The sequence below is a fragment of the Lipotes vexillifer genome, unplaced genomic scaffold, assembly GCF_000442215.2.
Source record: "Lipotes vexillifer unplaced genomic scaffold, Lipotes_vexillifer_v1.1 scaffold1272, whole genome shotgun sequence".
NCBI classification, from domain to species: Eukaryota; Metazoa; Chordata; class Mammalia; order Artiodactyla; family Lipotidae; genus Lipotes; species Lipotes vexillifer.
Genome location: NW_006779909.1, coordinates 3,639,605 through 3,658,746, shown reverse-complemented (window position 1 = coordinate 3,658,746; position 19,142 = coordinate 3,639,605). Strand labels below are relative to the sequence as shown.

The 19,142-nt window shown below is 43.3% G+C and overlaps 1 protein-coding gene across 2 annotated transcripts in view; it reads left to right on the top strand.

The window, feature by feature from the left end:
• Positions 1-2,516: 2,516 nt before the first annotated feature.
• The window catches only part of TAMM41 (TAM41 mitochondrial translocator assembly and maintenance homolog), a 54,656-nt gene continuing 38,030 nt past the window's right edge, over positions 2,517-19,142 (top strand). For both annotated transcript variants that reach the window (XM_007453057.1, XM_007453056.1), the window contains exons 1-4: positions 2,517-2,732; positions 5,194-5,376; positions 7,779-7,871; positions 14,742-14,892. In XM_007453057.1, the coding sequence (XP_007453119.1) occupies positions 2,598-2,732; positions 5,194-5,376; positions 7,779-7,871; positions 14,742-14,892 (562 nt within the window). In that variant the 5' untranslated portion in view covers positions 2,517-2,597. The remainder of the gene's footprint in view (positions 2,733-5,193; positions 5,377-7,778; positions 7,872-14,741; positions 14,893-19,142) is intronic.

Here is a 19,142-nt window from a genome sequence, read left to right as displayed (position 1 = left end):
AGGGGGGGGAAAAAAAGCTGAATTATTTCCTCAAGGGAAGAAAGAAAAAAAAAGAAAAGAAGTATGCCGGCAGAGATTTATTCACTATCTTTAAGTGAAAGGTGTCAGTGTAATTCCACGGTGAGTGCATCTCAGATTCTGGCCATCTGGGCAAGGGTAGTGTTTAGTCAGAATGAACCAAAATGCCTGTGTTCCCAGAAGGATACTGAGCCGCACTGTGTCTCCCTTCTGCCGTCCTCTTTCTGGCCTTGTGGTGGCCATGGCAGCTGCTCCTCAACCTTGGTTGATGGAGTAAAACCAGCTGGTTTCCCATTCCCTTCCCTTGCCTCACAAGCTGCCCACTTTATTTCTTTTTCTTTTTTCTTTTTTTTTTTTTGGCGGTATGCGAGCCTCTCACTGCTGTGGCCTCTCCCGTTATGGAGCACAGGCTCCGGACGTGCAGGCTCAGCGACCGTGGCTCACGGGCCCAGCCACTCCGCGGCATGTGGGATCTTGCGGGACCGGGACACGAACCCGCGTCCCCTGCATCGGCAGGCGGACTCTCAGCCACTGCGCCACCAGGGACGCCCACAAGCTGCCCACTTTAGAAGGCTCTGAAACAAGGTGGTAAAGAGCTCGGCCTTTGGAGCTCAGGAGCCCTGGGTTCAAATCCTGACTTTGCCACACTCCTAACTGTGGGACTGGGGAAATCTGCTTCTCCTCTTAGGTGGTCTGTTTCCTCTTGTGAAAAATGATAGTCTAAGAGAACCTGCCTCAGGGGTCTTTGGAATGAAGAGAATAGATAAGTATGCTTGGAATAGAAAATAAGCAATTGTCACCTATTATTATTGTCCTATCAATCGATCCTTCCTTGGTAGAATCTCCCATCTGTCTTCTTCTTGATAATCTCCTACCCATCCTTTAAGGCCTGGCTCAAATGCCATCACTGCAAAATCTCCTCTGGTCTCTCCCTGCACATCCAGAACTGATTGACGCTCCCTCATCATAGGTCCTGCAGGGCACTGGGTACCCAGCTTCACCACCGCATGTTATATTCTGGGTTTGCTTGTCTGTCTCCTCCATAGACCCTGAGTGCCTGCAAAGCATCATTCCTAGTCATCTTGACTTACCTCAGAGTTTGAATTCCAATAATCATTTTTCAAATTGAATTAATCCCATCCCTGCCTCTATCACCCCAGGCCAGGCAACTTAATTCACAATGAAACTATGGTAACAGCTTCCTAACTGGTCTCCCTGCCTCTCTTTCCCCACTCTGATCCAGGCTAACATTTGAGCCTGACAGGTCCCTGCTCAAAACCCTTCAAGGACCGAGTGGAGTCGATGGACATGGAGCCAGATTCTTCATTCCAGTTTTGCCACAAGCTGATGTGATCCCAAGCACATTGCTTTCTCTAACGCTTAGCTGCCTCATCTGTAAAATGAAGGCAATCACATCCTCCCACAAGGCAGTAGAGGGAAGTCAATGAAAAAGGCATGTGAGTGCATCACCGTTACCCAAATTTAGCTATTACTACTTCTGTTATTGTTGAGAGGACATGAGCATCAGGGAAGAAGGGAAGAGTATCTGAAAAGTCTCTGTCTGGGCACTCAAACTACATCCTGAATGGCCCTGTGACCTGGAGCAAGTTTCTCTAGTTATACACAAAGAGGTGAGCTCTTCACCTGGGGTCCCGTTTCCACCAGAAACTGCATTTAATGTGCCCTTTTGTGAGCCCAGTCCACAAAACGAAGGGGCAAATACTCCTCCCCATGCTTAAAATTAAATACAAATATCAGAGAACCTTGGTGCAGGCTTTTTGTTGTTGTTGTTGTTTTTGCTTTTACCATTTATGGAACACTTTAATACCCATTATCGGATCTGAAAAGGACTTTAATGGCAAGAAGGCACAGCAAACTCTTACCAGTAATAATCTCTGGATGGTGGGATTGGGAGTGATTTTAATCTTATTTGTGTTTTCTTAAACCTTCAAAATCTTCTGCAGTTTTCGAGCTGCATAGAGACATGGTTACACACGTTGCGAATGCAGTAAAAGCCACTGAATTGTAAAGCATACAATTTTAGGTTTTGTGAATTTCACCTCATCAGAAAGATCGTCTGCAATACTACATGCATGATTTCCTAGTCACTTATTAAAATGTGGTTTGAGGCGAGACCAAAAAAGAACTTTTAAGGTTCAAAAGCAGTTCAATCAGCTGTTACTTTCCCCCACTCATGTCCAGGTCACTGTCCCAGGCTGCCAGCCTGCAGTGCGGTCCTCCGACCACCAGGGACCTCTGCGAAGGCCTCGCGTCCCCGCTCGAGAGCGAGCGCCTGCTCTTACTCTTGCGCCTTCGGAGCACGTGTGCGTGCAGGAGGCGTGGCCCGGGGTGGGCGCTAGACCGGCCAGACCGACGCCTACCCGGTTCCCTGTTGGGTGCCTATCGGCCTCGTGTCTGACTGATCTGCAGCCCCGAGTCCTTGCCGGCTTCTCCACTCCCCGCTCCCGGCTCCAGCCTTCTCCCGTCTGGGCTGGTCCCCGGCTTCCATCTCCCACCCTTAGCGGGTACTCGTTTCCCGCCTGCTGTCCTCCAAGGGTCCCTGTCAGAGCCCCGGCCCCATGGCTCTGCAGGCTTTGCAGAGTTCGGGGGTGGCCTTTCGCAAGATCCTGTGTCACTTCCCCGAGGAGCTGAGCCTCGCTTTCGCCTACGGCTCGGGGGTGTACCGCCAGGCGGGGCCCAGCTCAGACCAGAAGGTGAGCCTGGGTCGGCCCCACGCCGGGAATGTTCTCACGAGTTCCCTTTGCCTTCGGTCCCTCCAGAGCCGTAGAGCTACCTGTTTGCTCTGCGCACTCCACGTATCAACTGGCAAAGTACAAGCCGTACAAAAGTGCTCCTAGTAGAACGACAGCGTCAGCTGAGTTTTGAAGGATACGTAGGAGTCAGCTTAGGTCTGGAGCGGGAGGTGCAGTCATGCGCAGGGAAGAGCTGATGGCGGGGACAAGATGGAAGAAAGGAAGAGAAATATTTGCCCGGAGCTAGTTCAGTGTTCCCAGCCTTGGCTGAACATTGGAGTTTTCTGGGAAGCTTAAAAAAATACTGATAGCTGGGTTCCAACTGCGGAGATTGAGATTTAATTGGTCTGAGATGAGCCTGGGCTTCAGGAATTTTAAAAACTTCCCAGGTGATTCTACTACGCAGCCAAGCTTGAGAATCACGTCTCTGGCTGTAGGAGAAAATACAAAATGATTCTCCTGACTTCGGGAAGCTGACGGAGTGATTGTAGGGTCAGGGCATGTGCAGTGACGTTAACTGACCGCAGAAGTTAGTGATGAGCAGTATATTTGCCCCTGCTCGGGACATTTAACAGGAGTCTGTTTAAGGCTACGCATTGTTCTCTTCAGAGTTGGCTGAGCACAACAGTAGTGAGGGTACGGTTTTCCTTGTGATTGCAGTTTTTTTTTTTCTTCTTCTGCAAATGGAAAAAAAACCTTTGCTTCCAAGGTGGCGACAAGATTCAAGACATAGCAGACAAGTGGCAGGCAGGTGTTTTCCATTTAAATGAGGCTTTTAATGGACTGATACAGCTTTTGAGCTCTTGCTGAATTAATGTAAAAGGAGTGGGAGTCTAGATAGAGATGTTTTCTGTCTATGCAACTCGTGTTCTGGACTGGGTTTCTTTAATAAATGAAGGAAATGGTAGTGTGCAGTTTGCAATAGGGCCTCGTGGATTTGGACACCTGGCTGTAATCTGTCTTTCAGTTAACCTTCGTCTCTTCGCTTCCTGGTGAGGCCATCTGTACCGTTGCTTGGATTTCCTGTTTCCCACCTATACTAGTATTTAAGTAATAGGTTTCTTTAAATTGAGAGCATATGAGAAATTACAGATTTGGGGCATATAGGTTAGGCAACCTAATTGTAGTTTGCAATAAGCTAGTTATTTTCTTGTAACATACATTAACATAAATTTTTTAAAAACATGTCCACCCCAAATCTTAAGTATCACCACTGGTTTGTAGATCACACTGTGGGAAACTCAGAACAGGCCTTGGCCACCTGATTCTATAGCCGCCTCTTCATTTTCCTGTGTAGATTTTCCTTTGAGCAGACCTGGAATTCCCTCCAAGAAAAGGTCCTTCATTTTCCCTCGCCCTCATTCCCTACAAGTTAACAAGTAAACTCCAGCACCTAAGTCTCTCTCAGATGAGCCCCGGCCCTCAGTGCCTTAGTGGCAGTTAGCCTCGTGTGGTGTTCCATCGTTTAGTCTCTCCTCCTCCCTTTCTACTGCAGGAACATTAGCTTGGCAACCAGCCTCCCTCTCTGGTCCCACCTCCCGCCACTCCCCTGCCTGCGTCCCATTCCAGTCCTACCGGCTCTCATCTCCACAAGAGATCTCCACAAGAGTGTTTTCCTCTAACAGTACTCCCTTCCTCAGGCCTCCTAGGACTTCACCAAGCCCGCTTAACTCTTGCACATTCTTTTAAGACTCAGACTTATCAGAGTCTGGAAGAATATAAACCTGTAGGAAAATTCCTCCTTCTCTGACCCCACTCTGAGTGAAATTAGTGCATTTTGTGTTCTCCTACCAAGTTTTTGCTAGCAACCTGTCTATTCTCCCCAGTAGACTTTGAGGTCTTTACCTCTATCCCAGGACCTATCAGAGCTCATCGTAGGTGCTCAGTGAGGGGTTGGCAAATGGGTGAGAGTTAAAATAACTTATTTCCCTTTACATAACGCTTTATAGAGCTTGTCCATATGGTGTTATTTGATCTGGGAGAAAAGTAGGGCACGTTTAACTAGGTTTAGATGAAAGACAGTGTGGCAAAGTGGTCCAGCCCAGAATTTGGAACCAGATTATGTGTGTCACTCAGTAGCCATGTGTCCTTGGGCAAGGAACTTATTCTGCCTTGGTTTTCCTTTCCTATAAAAATGGGATAATGACAGTACCTACCTTGTAGGATTGTTTTGAGGCTAAAAAGAGTTACTATATGTATAATATATAAAGTGTTTAAAAGAGGTCTGGAACATCGCTTCAATAAGTGTTACTGTTATGTGAGTTGACAAAAACGATTGGTTCCAGAGACTTGCTTAAGTTTCTGATGACAGCCCTGGGTCTGCTGTTAATCACAGCAGCATAGAGTCTTAGAGCTTTCCACTCTGCCTAGGTGCCTTTCTAGGAATTAAAACTAAAATTATTCTCTTTTCTTCACCTCCCAGAATGCCATGCTGGACTTCGTGTTCACAGTCGATGACCCTGTTGCATGGCATTCAAAAAACCTGAAGAAAAATTGGAACCATTACTCGTTCCTAAAAGTTTTGGGGCCCAGGTTTATCACCGCTGTCCAGAATAACTACGGCGCCGGGGTTTACTACAACCCATTGATCATGTGTGATGGGAGGGTAAGTGACTGCGGGCCTTTGTCTTAACTTGGGTGGTTATTAACCTTTGTTAATAGAATACCAGCTAAATAGATGTGTTCTTACAGTTCGGAAATGTTCACACTTTTGCTGGATGAAGGTGGTGAATGTGACTGTTTTTATTTTTTGCCTTTGGCCAAATTTTATTGGTTCTCAAATTTTAGTGTGCATCACAATCACCTGGAGTGCCTGTAGGACACACAGATTGCTGGTTCCCACCCCCAGAGTTGCTGATTGAGTAGGTCTGGGGTAAGGGTTTGAGGATTTGCATTTTTTAAAAACTGACCGGTAATTGTCATAACACTGTAGTAGTTTTAGGTGTGCAACGTAATGATTTGATATATATTTGATATACATATATATAATATATATATATATATTTGATATACATATATATATAATATATATATATATATATATATTATATATATATAGTGAGATGATTCCCCACAGTAAGTCTAGGTAACATCCATCACCACATGTATTTACAATTGTTTTTTTTTTTCTAGTGGTGAGAACTTTTAAGGTTTACTCTCTTAGCAACAGAGGTTTGCATTTCTAACAAGCTTTCACATGTTGCTCATGCTACTGGTCTGAAACAAACTTTGAGAGCCACTGGTTTGGGCAGTGGGAGGAATAGGCGGACCCACTGTGGATCAGGGTGGAAATTAATCTTATCTACATACAGAGGGGCAGACACTCCCAGAGAGAAGTTGGAAGTGGAGGGGGTATCATAGGAGAGGGTTTCATAGGTAGATGGGAGCATGTGGTGCCTCTTGTTGCCGTCCGGTGGGTGGAATTTGATGAGGGGTATTGGAGAGCAGGTGAGAACCCCGATCCCAGCAGACGGTTGTGTGACAGCAGGAACCCTGCCCAACCGTCTTTCATATGGAGGGCCCAGACTCTAAAAGGGCTTCCAGGAACTAGGCAGGACCCCAGTCTGAGAGGACCAATGGGGAACTGAGTCAGAGCTGACTCTGCTGTGCCAGCTTTGCTCCATGCTGCTGATGGCTTAGAGCAGTCATCCTTTGATGTGCAGACGAGTCACCTGAGGCTCCTTTTGAAATGCAGATTCTGATTCAGTTGGTCTGGAATGGAGCCTGATATTCTGCATCTGGTGATGCTGGTGCTACTGGTCAATGGACCACACTTTGAAGGGCAGGAGGTTGGAGTACTGACCTGAGAAGGATTTTGAAGACCTATCTGAATGTGGCAGGAATGAGTGCTCTGGTTGATTGGTGACGTCTTTGGGCCATACATTTACTTTTCTGGTTAAGATCCCATCTGGCACCACCTGTGGTTTGCAGATGAGGAAACCAAGGTTCAGAGAGAGGAAATGACCTCCCTAAGGTCTTGGAGCTAGTTAGTGACAGGCCCCTGTGATGTTCCCATTAGCTCTCAGCTGTTACGTGCCTGCAGCAAGAAGGGCTGTCTGCAATACTGTGGCCAGAGTGGAGGGAAGGTTATTCAGCCCAACCTTGCACATCCACTCTAGTCCTGCCAGACGCGTAGATGTGTACTTTCTCCATATTAACATTATGCTGAGCCGATCTCTAATAAGTAGTTTCAAATCATATTACAAGCTCCAGTAACCCAATGTTTGGGCATAATTATGTGCCAAAGGGACTGTACTTTTTAATTGAAATTCTTTAGCTACTTTTTAGATATTTGCAGCCTGAGAAGGCTGTTTGGGTACTGAAGTTCAGTGAAGTGAGTCTGAAGATATTTGTTAAGCAAATGGGATTTCATAACCTGGAACAACTGCATTCAGGGTTTGTGTGAATTACTATGGAAATGAGCTTGACCGTAATTCCATGTGTTCAGCGCTGATAAAGAGGTTTATTTTTGAATGTTGCTTTGTGATTATAAAAGTGTTTGAAATAGCCTATAGTGAAAGAGAAATTCACCATGTAAAGGATGTCAGTGAAAACGTTAGAGAAAATTTCTTGTGCTTTGTCGTGAAGCAAACACTGGAAGCACAGACTGAAATTCAGGGACCTAGTTTAACTCTGCTGTATGTGGTGCCGTCTTGGGCACATCATTTATCCTCTCCGAGCTTCCGGTTTCCTCTTTCTCAAATGGGAAACGTGAACTGTGTTATCACTTCTTGAAGCGTCTGTGGTGAAGGACCGTCACAAGAGCCTGAGTTAAAACAGTGGTCACTTCACCTCGAATACCTGAGGAAACACACAGTCTTGGAAACTAATCCTTTGCAAAAGATTTTGTGGAGATGTGTATTTTTACAAGGTAGGCAGTTTGAGTGGCTTTGGAAATCAAGCTTCTGCTCTGGTCAGAAATTTATTTTATTTCTTTATGTTTTGTACTTGCATAAGCATCAGTGTGGTATTTTGCTATTTTTCATGCCCATTTCTTTTCTTTTCCAGCTTATCAAATATGGCATTATTAGCACTAGTGTTTTGATTGAAGATCTCCTCAACTGGAATAACTTATACATTGCTGGGCGACTCCAAAAGCCGGTGAGTGTTTTATTAGAGATGTCTCTCCTCTCTGAACCTCACCTTACTTTGATCTTTGTGATTCCAATGACGTAGAAATGAGTTTCACACTCCTTTCCCTCCCTACAGAACGTGTTGCCAGATAGTATCCAGGTATTACCCACACTGCTCCCTCCCTCCCTCTCAAGATTCTCCAGTTGTCTGAATGGATCAGGTTCCGAGTCAGTCCGTTTGGCTGGGGAGAATGGCAGAAGAGGTGTCCAGTGCCTTGGTGGAGCCTCTGTTGGCTTCCCCAGATCGCCACCTCTTCTGGAATGCAAGTGCCATGGGGCACTGTTTGTACAGTGATTTGTCCCAACAGTGCCTGGGACAGTGCCTGGCATGTAGTAGGCATTCAGCAAATATTTGTTGAATAAATAAATGAGACAGGTCATCATTCTGAGGCAAGTGGACTCTGATCCCCTTTATTCTGCTCCTCAGGCCCTACCCTCACTTGGGACGTTGCTGGAGGAGGCTGTAGGGGCAGGCTTCTCTTCCGGTTTTACTAGAAATGGAAGCAAACAGAAAACAGGAAAAAAGTCGAGAGGACTTGAACTTTTGACTCGCATTCACAGATATCAGGTTTCCTCTATTTTGCAGTTGTATAGTCTGTTTTCTGAGAAGGGGTATTTTCGTAGTTTAAGAACTATTTGAGGACTTCCCTGGTGGTCCAGTGGTAAAGAATTCGCCTTCCAATGAAGGAGACTCAAGTTCGATCCCTGATCGGGGAACTAAGACCCCACGTGCCACAGGGCAACTAAGCCCACATGCCACAACTTTTGAGCTCGCGCGCCTCAACAAGAGAGCTCGCGTGCTGCAGACTACAGAGTCCACACACTCTGGAGCCTGCGCTCCACAACTAGAAAGAGAAAACCCGCATGCCACAGCTAGAGAGAAGCCTGCACGCTGCAGTGAAAGATCCTGCATGCCGCAGTGAGGATCCCACGTGCCACAGTTAAGACCCAGTGCAGCCCCCAAAATTAAAAAAATAAAATTAAAAAAAAAAAGAACTATTCGCATTTGTCACTGTTGCTAATCTCCCAGCAAGGAAGAATTTTCTCTGTGCTGTCAGAGGGTTTTAGGTCCCAAAGAGGGTTCAGGAATTATTCCCAAATGCCTCTCATGGGTGACTATGCTGCTCCTTTTTTGTCAGCTATGGCAAGAAATTAATACAGTCCTAGCTTACTTGGTTGTGTCATAAAATCTCTGTTGATATATGTGGGAGGTTCAGATTCTCTTGCCTTGTATCTGGGCTTAAAATTTAACAGTGTAGGTCATTAAGACATACAGAAGCATTTGCTCAGGGTGATAGTTACGGGTACATCCATGTGTAAAAATTTGTCAAGCCGTGCTGATTAGATTTGTTTGCTTTACTGTACAGTATATAATTTTAAGTCTGGAAACAATAGGTTACTGATTTGATTTCATATTTATGTAGATGAATTTCTCATTTCTAGGCTGGATAACTAGTAAGCCTCATAATTACGCAAATAAATGTAACTGGAAATTTGTAAATATTCCTTTTCTTTCCAAGTTTCTTTTTAAATATACCAAATATGTAGTTTGGTGGGAAGATTAATAAACGTGGAATTAGAAGCCTTGGGCCTTATTCATATCTGCTACTTATTAGCTGTTTATGTGATCTTAGGCAAGTTGTTTTACCTTTCTGAACCTCAGGTAGTTTCTCTGTAGAATGGGAGTAGCAATCCTTGCCCTGCCTACTTCATAAAGGTGTTGAAAATTGGAAGCAGAATGGTAATGCTGGAAAGGACACAGGTGTTTTAGAATCAGACAGATCTGGGGTTTGGGTCCCAGCTCTGACACTCCGCAGCTGTGTGACCCTGCACCAGTGACTTAATCTCCCTGGGCCTTGTGACACCCTCACCTGGGGACAAGGCCAGTGACACCGACCTCAAAAGGTGTTTGAGAAATGCCTAGATCTAAAATGTCTGGCATCTACTAGACACTCAGGAAACAATCTTTCTCTTCCCTCTGTCCTCGCCTGTCTCAGAGTTATTTTGAGATAAAATGAGATATTGAATGTGATATTATTCTCTGTACTATGTTTTGTGCTTGGAAAAGTTCAAGTTTTTTTAGAAATAGGCTGTAGAAAACTATAATGCCATGAAATCTCAGAATGTAAGCCCTGGAAATGACCTCACATTTCATCTAAATGTCATGTATCCTAAAAAAATAAAAACATCAATTCAAGGCAAGTAGTGAGAGCTACACTCAGATCGTACAAAACTGCATTTCTCAGCTAACTTGGAGAAGAAAATGTTCTTTATAACAGTGACTACCCCTCCGACTTATTAAGAAGCTTCTAGCACAAGAAAATTAAACAATCTTAAAAACCATTTGAGGTGTTGAACATGACACGATTTTAAAAAATCAAAAATCATAAATGGGTGAATTAACTCTTCCACCCACACCTGCCTCCAGTTTCCCTTTCCCACAGAAATCACGGTTAACTGGAGAATTCTTAGGATAACTATCTTTAAACTATTTTTACCTCTAGGTGGCAGCAAATATTAATCAAACTTGAAACAAATCCGATGAAAAGAAAGGGTTGGTAGCATTTTGGACAAAAATAATGGGTGACTATCTTAAGAAAGAATGGTGAGAATGAGCGTGAATTTTTTGTTTTTATGTGTTTTAAAACGAATTACATTAAATTATATTGTCTAAAGCTCTACAGTTATCTTCCACATTGCAAATAGTCACTAGCAATTTAAGTCTTTAAAAGGAATATGCAGAGGATATATGGGAACTCTCTGTACTTTCCATTCGGTTTTGCTGTGGACGTTAACCTGCTCTAAAACATAAAGTTTACTATCAAAAAAGTATATAAAGGAGTACTTGGCTTAAAAATATGGACATTTCTGGAAAAAGTTGAGTGCAAATTAATTTTGTATCAGACTTTACCATTACCTTACCTCATAATTGAGGAGATAACTCATTTTTACTTCTAGTGCAGCTTTAAGTTTGAGTTATTTACAAATCAGTTTTCCAAGTCAAGAAACGTGAAGAGTATTTAATAGAACCTTGTTGTGGCCAATCGTTTTTTAAGTCAGAAGAAGTCTAAAGTAGTTTTTTCACTTCTCTAATATATTTAATGTAAGTTGGATTTTTGTATTTCATGTTTTGTATTTCATGTATAGATAACATGGCTTGAATCTTTAAAGCATTCACGTTGGCAAACAATGGTATTTTGCCACCTTGTTAAGAGCATTTTAATTTATTTTAATGTATTCATTCCAATATATTTTCTCTTTTACTTGCTAGTCATATAGCTTTTTATAACAGGTTTACTGAGATATAATCACATACCATATAATTCAGCCCTTTAAAGTGTACAGTTCAGTGGTTGTTAGTATATTCACAGTTTGCAAGCATCACCATATTGTAACTTTGTTGATTTACTTTTTTGTAGATAGTAAAATCCCGGTGGTATAAAAGGTCCCTGAATGGGACTTGGAAAGCCCAGCTTACTAGTCTTGGCTCTGCCCGGCTGAGAGCAAATCTTTGGACTTCTAGCCTTGGAAATGAAGAGATTAAGCCATTCGTTTACTTATTCAAAAGACAACTAAGTTTTTTTCTCTGTGCATGCCAAAAGAATTTTTTTAAAAAACCACCACATTGCTAGCCTCAATAGCTCATAATCCAACAGGTAGATGATAAGGTTGTTTTAAATCCACCTCAAATGTTCACTGTTTCTTTTTGGTCCTCCAGCAAAAATTAGCCTTTCTGTTCATCTGGAATGGAAAACTACTGCGGGAAGTGTCATTTGGTTAATGGTCGAGTATTTGAACACGAGGTAGGACTGTGTTCTTTGTGACCATAACTTCACTCTTTGCAATTCAAGCTCTGTCTCCATGTGACTATTATAGAGGAGACCACATGTGACTTTCTCTTTTTTTCTATCTTGAAAGGTACTCACAAATCTGTCAAGTTGGGCTTTTGAAAGTCCCTTCAAGTGTTGCCCCTTCCTCTCTCCAGTAAAGATTTTCCCCTTGGCAGTAGTGCTAATGCTATATCTGTGGTTCAGTTCGGGGCATTCCCAGTAAGATACAAACAGCTATTCACAAATCTGAGGACTTTCTTTTTTTCCCAGGCCTCTCTGGCAGTGTCCCAAGAGTTCACTGGCTTTTCACTCTGAACAACAAATAACAGTGCTTCTGAGACAAGTTGCTAGTTCACCTTACACTGGAGAACCAGATCAGCACAGTAGAGTCTTCTGAACTGACATTTTTCCTTTGAGCAAGGGTGCTTTTATTTTCACTGTCTTAACCTTAAGTAGCAAACAGACTGCCTTTTTTTTTTTTTTTAACAACCTCACGTAGACACTTTCTTGGAGAACAAGGGTATTTTATTGAAAAGGAAAATTTCTCCAAACTTTTTCCTTTGCATCTTTGTTAGTATCTCAAAATAACTTCTGTTTTCATTGAGTTTCTTTAAAAAATTCCGCCCCCCACATACACACACAAAAGAGGGTGAGGAATTATTGAGCAGGACCTGGTGAATGAGGATGAAGAATAGGAATTTGGAAGTAAACAGGCTTCACAGGCTCACTTCACGAATCCTGGGTCCTGGTACGGTGTGCCACTGTTCCTCGTGGGGAGATCTCTTAACCCCCTGGGCCTCAGTTTCCCCGTTAGTGAGATGAGGAGGTTGCCCTCCTAGATCCTTGATTCTGTATGGAGTATAAGGCAGGAACGTTATTCAAGGAATAGACATAGGAATTATAATAGGACCTTAAATTTTGTTTTAATCATCTTTCAAGATTAAAAGTTAACAAGAACAGAATGCATGAGGATAACTCAAAATATTTAGATCTGGATTTGCCAAGTACAAGGGTGTTACCCTGATTTTTGCCATCAACTCATTATGCAACCTTGGGCAGATCATGCTCCTGGACTGCTCCTTGCTTTGACTATCTGCAGATGTTTGCAATAACACTGAACTCGCCCAAATGCTGCAAGGCTTAATTCAGGGCCATTAAGTCCTTGTAATTATGAGGGAGGAGGTGGTAGTATGGAATTAAGTGGCTTACCTATCACATGAGAGGTTTGTTCGTTATAAATATTCCCTTAAAAAAAAGTAGGGACAAAAGGTAAAAGACAGATTTTAGGTTCTTAAGCCAGATTTATAAAATAGTTATGTTTTCTAACATTGCTTTTCACAATTACTAAAAAAAATTAGAGAAGAAACTATACTTGGGGATATACATCATTCCTGTCTTTCCTTGCTATCTAATAAAATTTTAGTTTGGAGTTTCTCATACTGTATGTGTCTTTTATGTGCCATCTGAATTTTGTCAGAAATTATATTTGATAAATAAAAGGCAATTTAAGTCCTACTTTCTAGAGCATGAGAAAAATGTGGTGACAGCACTAAATGATTTAGAGATGGTGGTTACATTTCAGATACATGAGTGTCCTTATTAGGGATTTCTAGATCCTTCACTTGTTGAGAAAATCAGTCAGAAGCAATATGATAGTTTAAGATTATGTCAGGAATGCAAATAGGCATGATCGCTACAAAGAGCGATTTGGCAATTCTAGTTCAAAGTAATTATACATCTTAGAGCAGTGGTTCTCAAAATGTGGACCCTGGGCCAGCAGCATCAACGTTACCTGGGAACCTGTTAGAAATGTACATTTTCAGGCCCCATCCAGGCCTACTGAGTCAGAAACACTGGAGGATGGGCCTAATAATATGTAGGGTTTTGGGGTTTTTTTTTGGCTGCGTTGGGTCTTTGTTGCTGCGCACGGGCTTTCGCTAGTTGTGGTGCACAGGCCTCTCATTGCGGTGGCTTCTCGTTGTGGAGCACGGGCTCTAGGCACGCGGGCTTCAATAGTTGGCGGCATGCGGGCTCTGGAGCGCAGGCTCAGTATTTGTGGCACACAGGCTTAGTTGCTCTGTGGCATGTGGGATCTTCCCGGACCAGGGATCAAACCCATGTCCCTTGCATTGGTAGGCAGATTCTTAACTACTGCGCCCCCAGGAAAGTCCCATAATATGTGTTTTAGCAATCCCTGCAGGAGATTCTGGCGCTTACTAAAGGTGAGAACCCCTGGCTCAGAGAAACGCTTGTGTGTGCACCAAGAAACACACAAGGAATCTCACTTCAGCTGCGGCTTCAGATGAAACATCTCATTTAATCTTCCCAGCAACCTTATAAGCTTGGTTCGGTTATTAACCCTGTTTTACTGATAAGGAATGATGCCCATAGTCACAGAGCTAGTAAGAGATGGAGCTAGGACTTGAACACATTCTCTTAACTGCAGTGCAGTCCTTAAAACCAATCAGAACACACTGGAGCAATTTGCATCTTGATTGGGAGAAGTCAAAGACAGCAGATTCTACTGTAGCTAATTTTCTTTCCCTTTTCCTTAGTCACGTTCAAAATCAGTTCAAAATAGAGCATGGCCTGCTTAGGTTATGTATGGTTAAGAACAGAGGTGAGTTCTAAATAAAGAAGTAAAATGCCTTTTTCCACCATAAAATTAAGTGAAGAACAATGAGATTAAAAAATTAAAAAATACTAAATTTCCCAAAGGTCATTTATTCCATTTTGTGCTGACTTCTTTTTCAAAACTCATGTTGAATTTCCTCATTTAAGAGCAATATTTGTTTTTCTTTCCTATGTCACGAGTTCTCTGATTTAGGCTTAAAACAGGAGACTCTGGAATTGCTTATTAGAATAATAAATATTTCATGTCAACTGGCCTAATACTCAAAGATCTTCAGGGCTAAGTGTTTAGGACAGTTCCAGTGTATGTGTAAACACACAGATTGGGCAACACTCCACTTCTGGAAGTTTTCTTCTGAATGTTCTGCTTTTTCCAGGTGAAAATCGTAGCAATGAATGAGAATGTCGCTCTCAGGTCAGCCCTGGATAAAAATCTGAAGAGTGCCGTGACTGCTGCTTTCCTCATGCTCCCCGAAAGCTTTTCTGAGGAAGACCTGTTTATAGAGATTGCCAGACTCTCATATTCAGGTCAGTAGGTTTCATGCCCGTACTTTCTACAGGAAGGAGATTCGCTGTTGGAAGACCATGCAGGCCAGACACCCCGCCCCTCGCCCTGCACTGGAGCTGCAGCAGCCGAGGCTCGAATCCCACCACCTCTTTGAAGGTCGAGGCAGGGGTTCTTTGATTTGCCTCCTTGCCCCCAGGGTCTCTTCCTTTCCACTTCTCTACGTAGGGTCACCTTTTTGTTGTTGTTATTGTTCAATTTTATTTTGAAACAGTTTCAAAGGTACAGAGAAGTTTCAGTAATGATCCAGAAAACTGCCATGTGCCCTTTCCCCAGAAATGTTTCGCCACACTTGTTTTATCATTCTGTATCCGTGGTTTTCCAAAGCTAGTGAGCAGCTGAATCCTCTGGAGGGCTTGTTAGAACAGACAAGACAGCTGACTTGCGAGGTCTGGGCTGGGGCCCAAGAATCTGTATATCGAGCAAGTTCCAGGTGATGCCTGATGCTCCTCCAGGGATCCCACTTTGAGAACCACTGCTCCCTCTGTATGTGTAAATGCGCCATATTATATTTTTTCTGAACTACTAGAGAGTAGGTCACAGATATCGCGTCCCCTCTAGGCCAGATTCTTCAGTACGTGTTTCCTAAGAACAAGGACATTCTCTTACATAACCACAGTACAGTCACCAAATTCAGGAAATTTAACATCAATACAGGACTTCCGTCAAATTGCTGATCCTTATTCCAGATGTTGTCAGTTGTCCCAATAATGTCCTTTATACTATTTTTTACCTTCAAGTACATGATCCAGTCAAGGATCATATACTGGACTTCGATGCCGTGTCTCTTTTATCTTTTAATTTGTAATGTTTCCTCAGCCTTCCTTTGTCTTGCATGACATTCACATACTTGAAGTCTACAGACCAGTGATGTTGGTGCCCTGACAAGCAGCGTTTTCTCCTTTCTAAGCGAACTCTGGGGAGACATTTGAAGGTGAGGCAAATACACTGCTTCTTACCAAACTTGCCCTCCTAGTGTGAGTTTCCACTGATGGTCCTTGCTTGAGCCAGTCTTTACTACGATGGGCACAAAGTGGAGACTTGCCCACTCCGTCTTTCCTCACATTAAGGAAAGCCTGCCCTCCTTCCCCATTCATCTCTTTATTTATCTAAATATTAACTTCCTTTCCACTTAAACCAGTTGTGCTCCTCAGAGATGTCAGGGCGCAGGGGAGGCTGAGAGGGCAGATCCCGACCCCTCACCACACCCCACTGATCTTTTTAATGTGTTAAGGGTCCATGTAAAACTCCGTTTACAGAAAAGTAGCCTGCCACTTAAAAAATAGTTTGAAAACCGCTATCTTAAGTAAATATTGTCTTTCCCAACTTTTAAGTATGAGTCAAAGAACTCTATACTCAAAAAATTGCAAAGGCAGTTGACTCATTTTCTGAATCCCTGTACAGATAAGATTTCATGGAAACGCAATGCTGAAAGAGACCTGAAAGGTCTTGTTCTTCAGTCTTTTTCCCAAAATGTGTGTGCTGTGACCACAGGTGTCATTGCAACACGGCCGAGAAAGGAGGTGGCATAACCTTGGTCTTGGTTGCTTCCACCTTCTCATGGCAAAGGCAGGGGAGCAAGCGTGGCGTGGCTGCCTCCAGGGTGAACATGTGGGGAGGGCCTCTGGGTACCTCCCTCCCCACACTCCCCTGTGAGACAAGGGGGACCAGAAGCCTTTTGTCGACTTTGTAGGAGAAGATGCAGAGCCGTTCTCTGCTCTGCCCACATTGTCAAGATCAGCATAGTGTTAGGTGGATTCCAGTTTTCTGTAAATTCAGAACACTGACTAAAGACATTTATCGAATCTTATCACTGCTCCCACCTATTTGCAGACTTTAAGTCAGCGCTCAGGCTGCTCTCAGTCTTGAGCTGAGTTTTGCTCTGCCTCCTGGAAGGACTGTGTCTTATGCTCCTGGTTTCTCCTGTTTTTCATTAAACACTTGCTGATTCATAGCAGTATCATCCTCTGTTTCGCTTCTTCTATAATATTTATTAAGGGCTGCTGTGTAGAGATGCTGTTCCAGACGCAGATAAGGAGGTCAGTAAGTAGGTAGATAGATATGTAGGTAGGTGGATGGATCATTTATTCCTTTATTGCATTACTGAATCCTCGTACTACAGCCCTGTTCGTTCAACAAATGTGTGTTGTGTTGTGTGTCTTCCCTGTGGCACACACTGTGCTAGGCCTGGGTGCACACTAGCAAGCGTGACGCAAGTGAAACTCCTCGTGGAGTTTTTGGTCTTTTAGGGAGAGGCAGGCAGTAAAGAAGCAATAAGGCAGTTTGAGATCGCGCTAAGTGCCATGAAGAGAAGAAAAAATATCAGGCTGAGGGTAAGGCTGTCTCACAGTGGGTAGTCTGGGAAGGCACTCTGAGGTGGTGATACGGAGCGTAGGTGGAAATAGTGACAAGGAGCCGGCCCTGGGCTGTTGGGGGAAGAGCTGGCAGAGGAAGCGGGCTGCCCCCCGCAGCCGGTTCTCGCACCTCGCTGTGTCTGACTCCAGCCCCTCAGCCTCCGGTCACTTCCATTTCTCATCTTGCCGCTTCCTGTTACTTGTAATTGCTTCACCCAGATTTGGATCTGAGCGTTTGGCCAAGTAGCCTACATTACTCATTTCAAAGAGGTTGGCTTCTTTCTCCCTCAAAACTTAGGACACAATACTTGCCAATCCTCTCCAGAGGGACTAATTCCAACACTGTGTAGTCCCTACCTTATGAATGAGACATTTTCCAAAAAGTCTTCTGTAAGCCAGTTGTTTAGACTGGGGATATATTTTCCCATTGAAACAACATTGTATGTGATGGTTGTTCCTAAGCCAGGACACAGTATAATTAATGGTTACCTAGCCCATAATATGATGGAACTATACTAGGAGAGTGCACATGGGGAAGGATCTAGGTCCTGCAGGCAGGTGTCCTTCATAGGTATGAGACTTGCCCCAGGTGATGTGTTGAAAGGCAACCTTTTCTACCTGCCTTTCTTAGGCTTCTGAGAACCCAGTATCCTTGAATTGATCAGATTCTACCCCTTGGGCAAACTACCTAAACCTCCCAAGCCCTCAGAATATTCCAGACTTCAAGTTACCCACCAATGTATTTTTATTTCCAACTTAGACATTTATTTTCCGCCTGGTTCCAGTTGAGAGAGAGAATATGTTGTCCCTAACCTGTGAAATTCAACATTTCTCCCAGGCGGGGTCGGGAGGGACACAGAGAAAACAGTGTCTCCGTGTTATTGGACACGTTCCTGCCAGTAATTACTGGCAGAGGCAAGATCTGTCAGTATTGCTAGTAGTAATAATAACCCCTATATTTTATGCAGTATTTAAGGATCACTTTAACTGCCCTGGGGTCAGTATTTATGGCATTATTGTTATAAATGATGATGAGAAAGGAGTAGGTGGATGATGAGAGCCTGCAAAATTGGGGAGGAGAAAGCTTTCTAATCCTTCAGTTATTCTTAGAAGTCAGCATTTAAGTAAACAGAAAAAGAAAAACAAATGAACTTTAAAGGGCCACCTTGAACATTCTTATGCAAGTATAAACTATTAAAATGACTAATTTTAGGTAATGATCCTGGTTTAATATTTATCAAGTGAATCAGCATACCATAACATATGAAGAACTAAAGCTACAGTTTCTGCTGTAAAGAACTGCACATTAATAAACGTATACAGTCATGGTGAGTCAGTGGTAGATTTAAAAAACAGCCCATGTGGAAAAGGCAGGGGAGTGTGAAAAGCATGGCTTGTTTAGGGAAGAAGGAGCAGATTGACGTGACTCAGGTTCATGGCTTATGGCAGGAGAAAGTCGCATTTTTTATTGTGTACCAGTAATGACTCTGAATACTTTTGATCTAATAACTAGCTTAATCCTCACCACAACCCTTTGATTGGGTGCTCTATTATTGTCCCATTTAACAGGTGAGAAAACCAAGGCCCAAATCTCTCAGGTCAGTTGTTTGGTAGATTAGTAGGTGGTGGAGCTGGAATCTTAGCCCACACTCTTAACCATTTAAATTCACTGCCTCTCTGGTATTTTGGAGAAGAGGTTAGGCCGGTGTTGGGCAGGGCACTGAATACAAAGTGAAGAGGTGGGAATTTCACAAGCAATACACAACTAAGAGCCGCAGAAGTTTTCAAGCATTGCAAGTTGGTCCAAGATTTGTTGTTTTGGAAAGTTAATTTTGCCAGCACTGTGCAGGAGGGAAAGA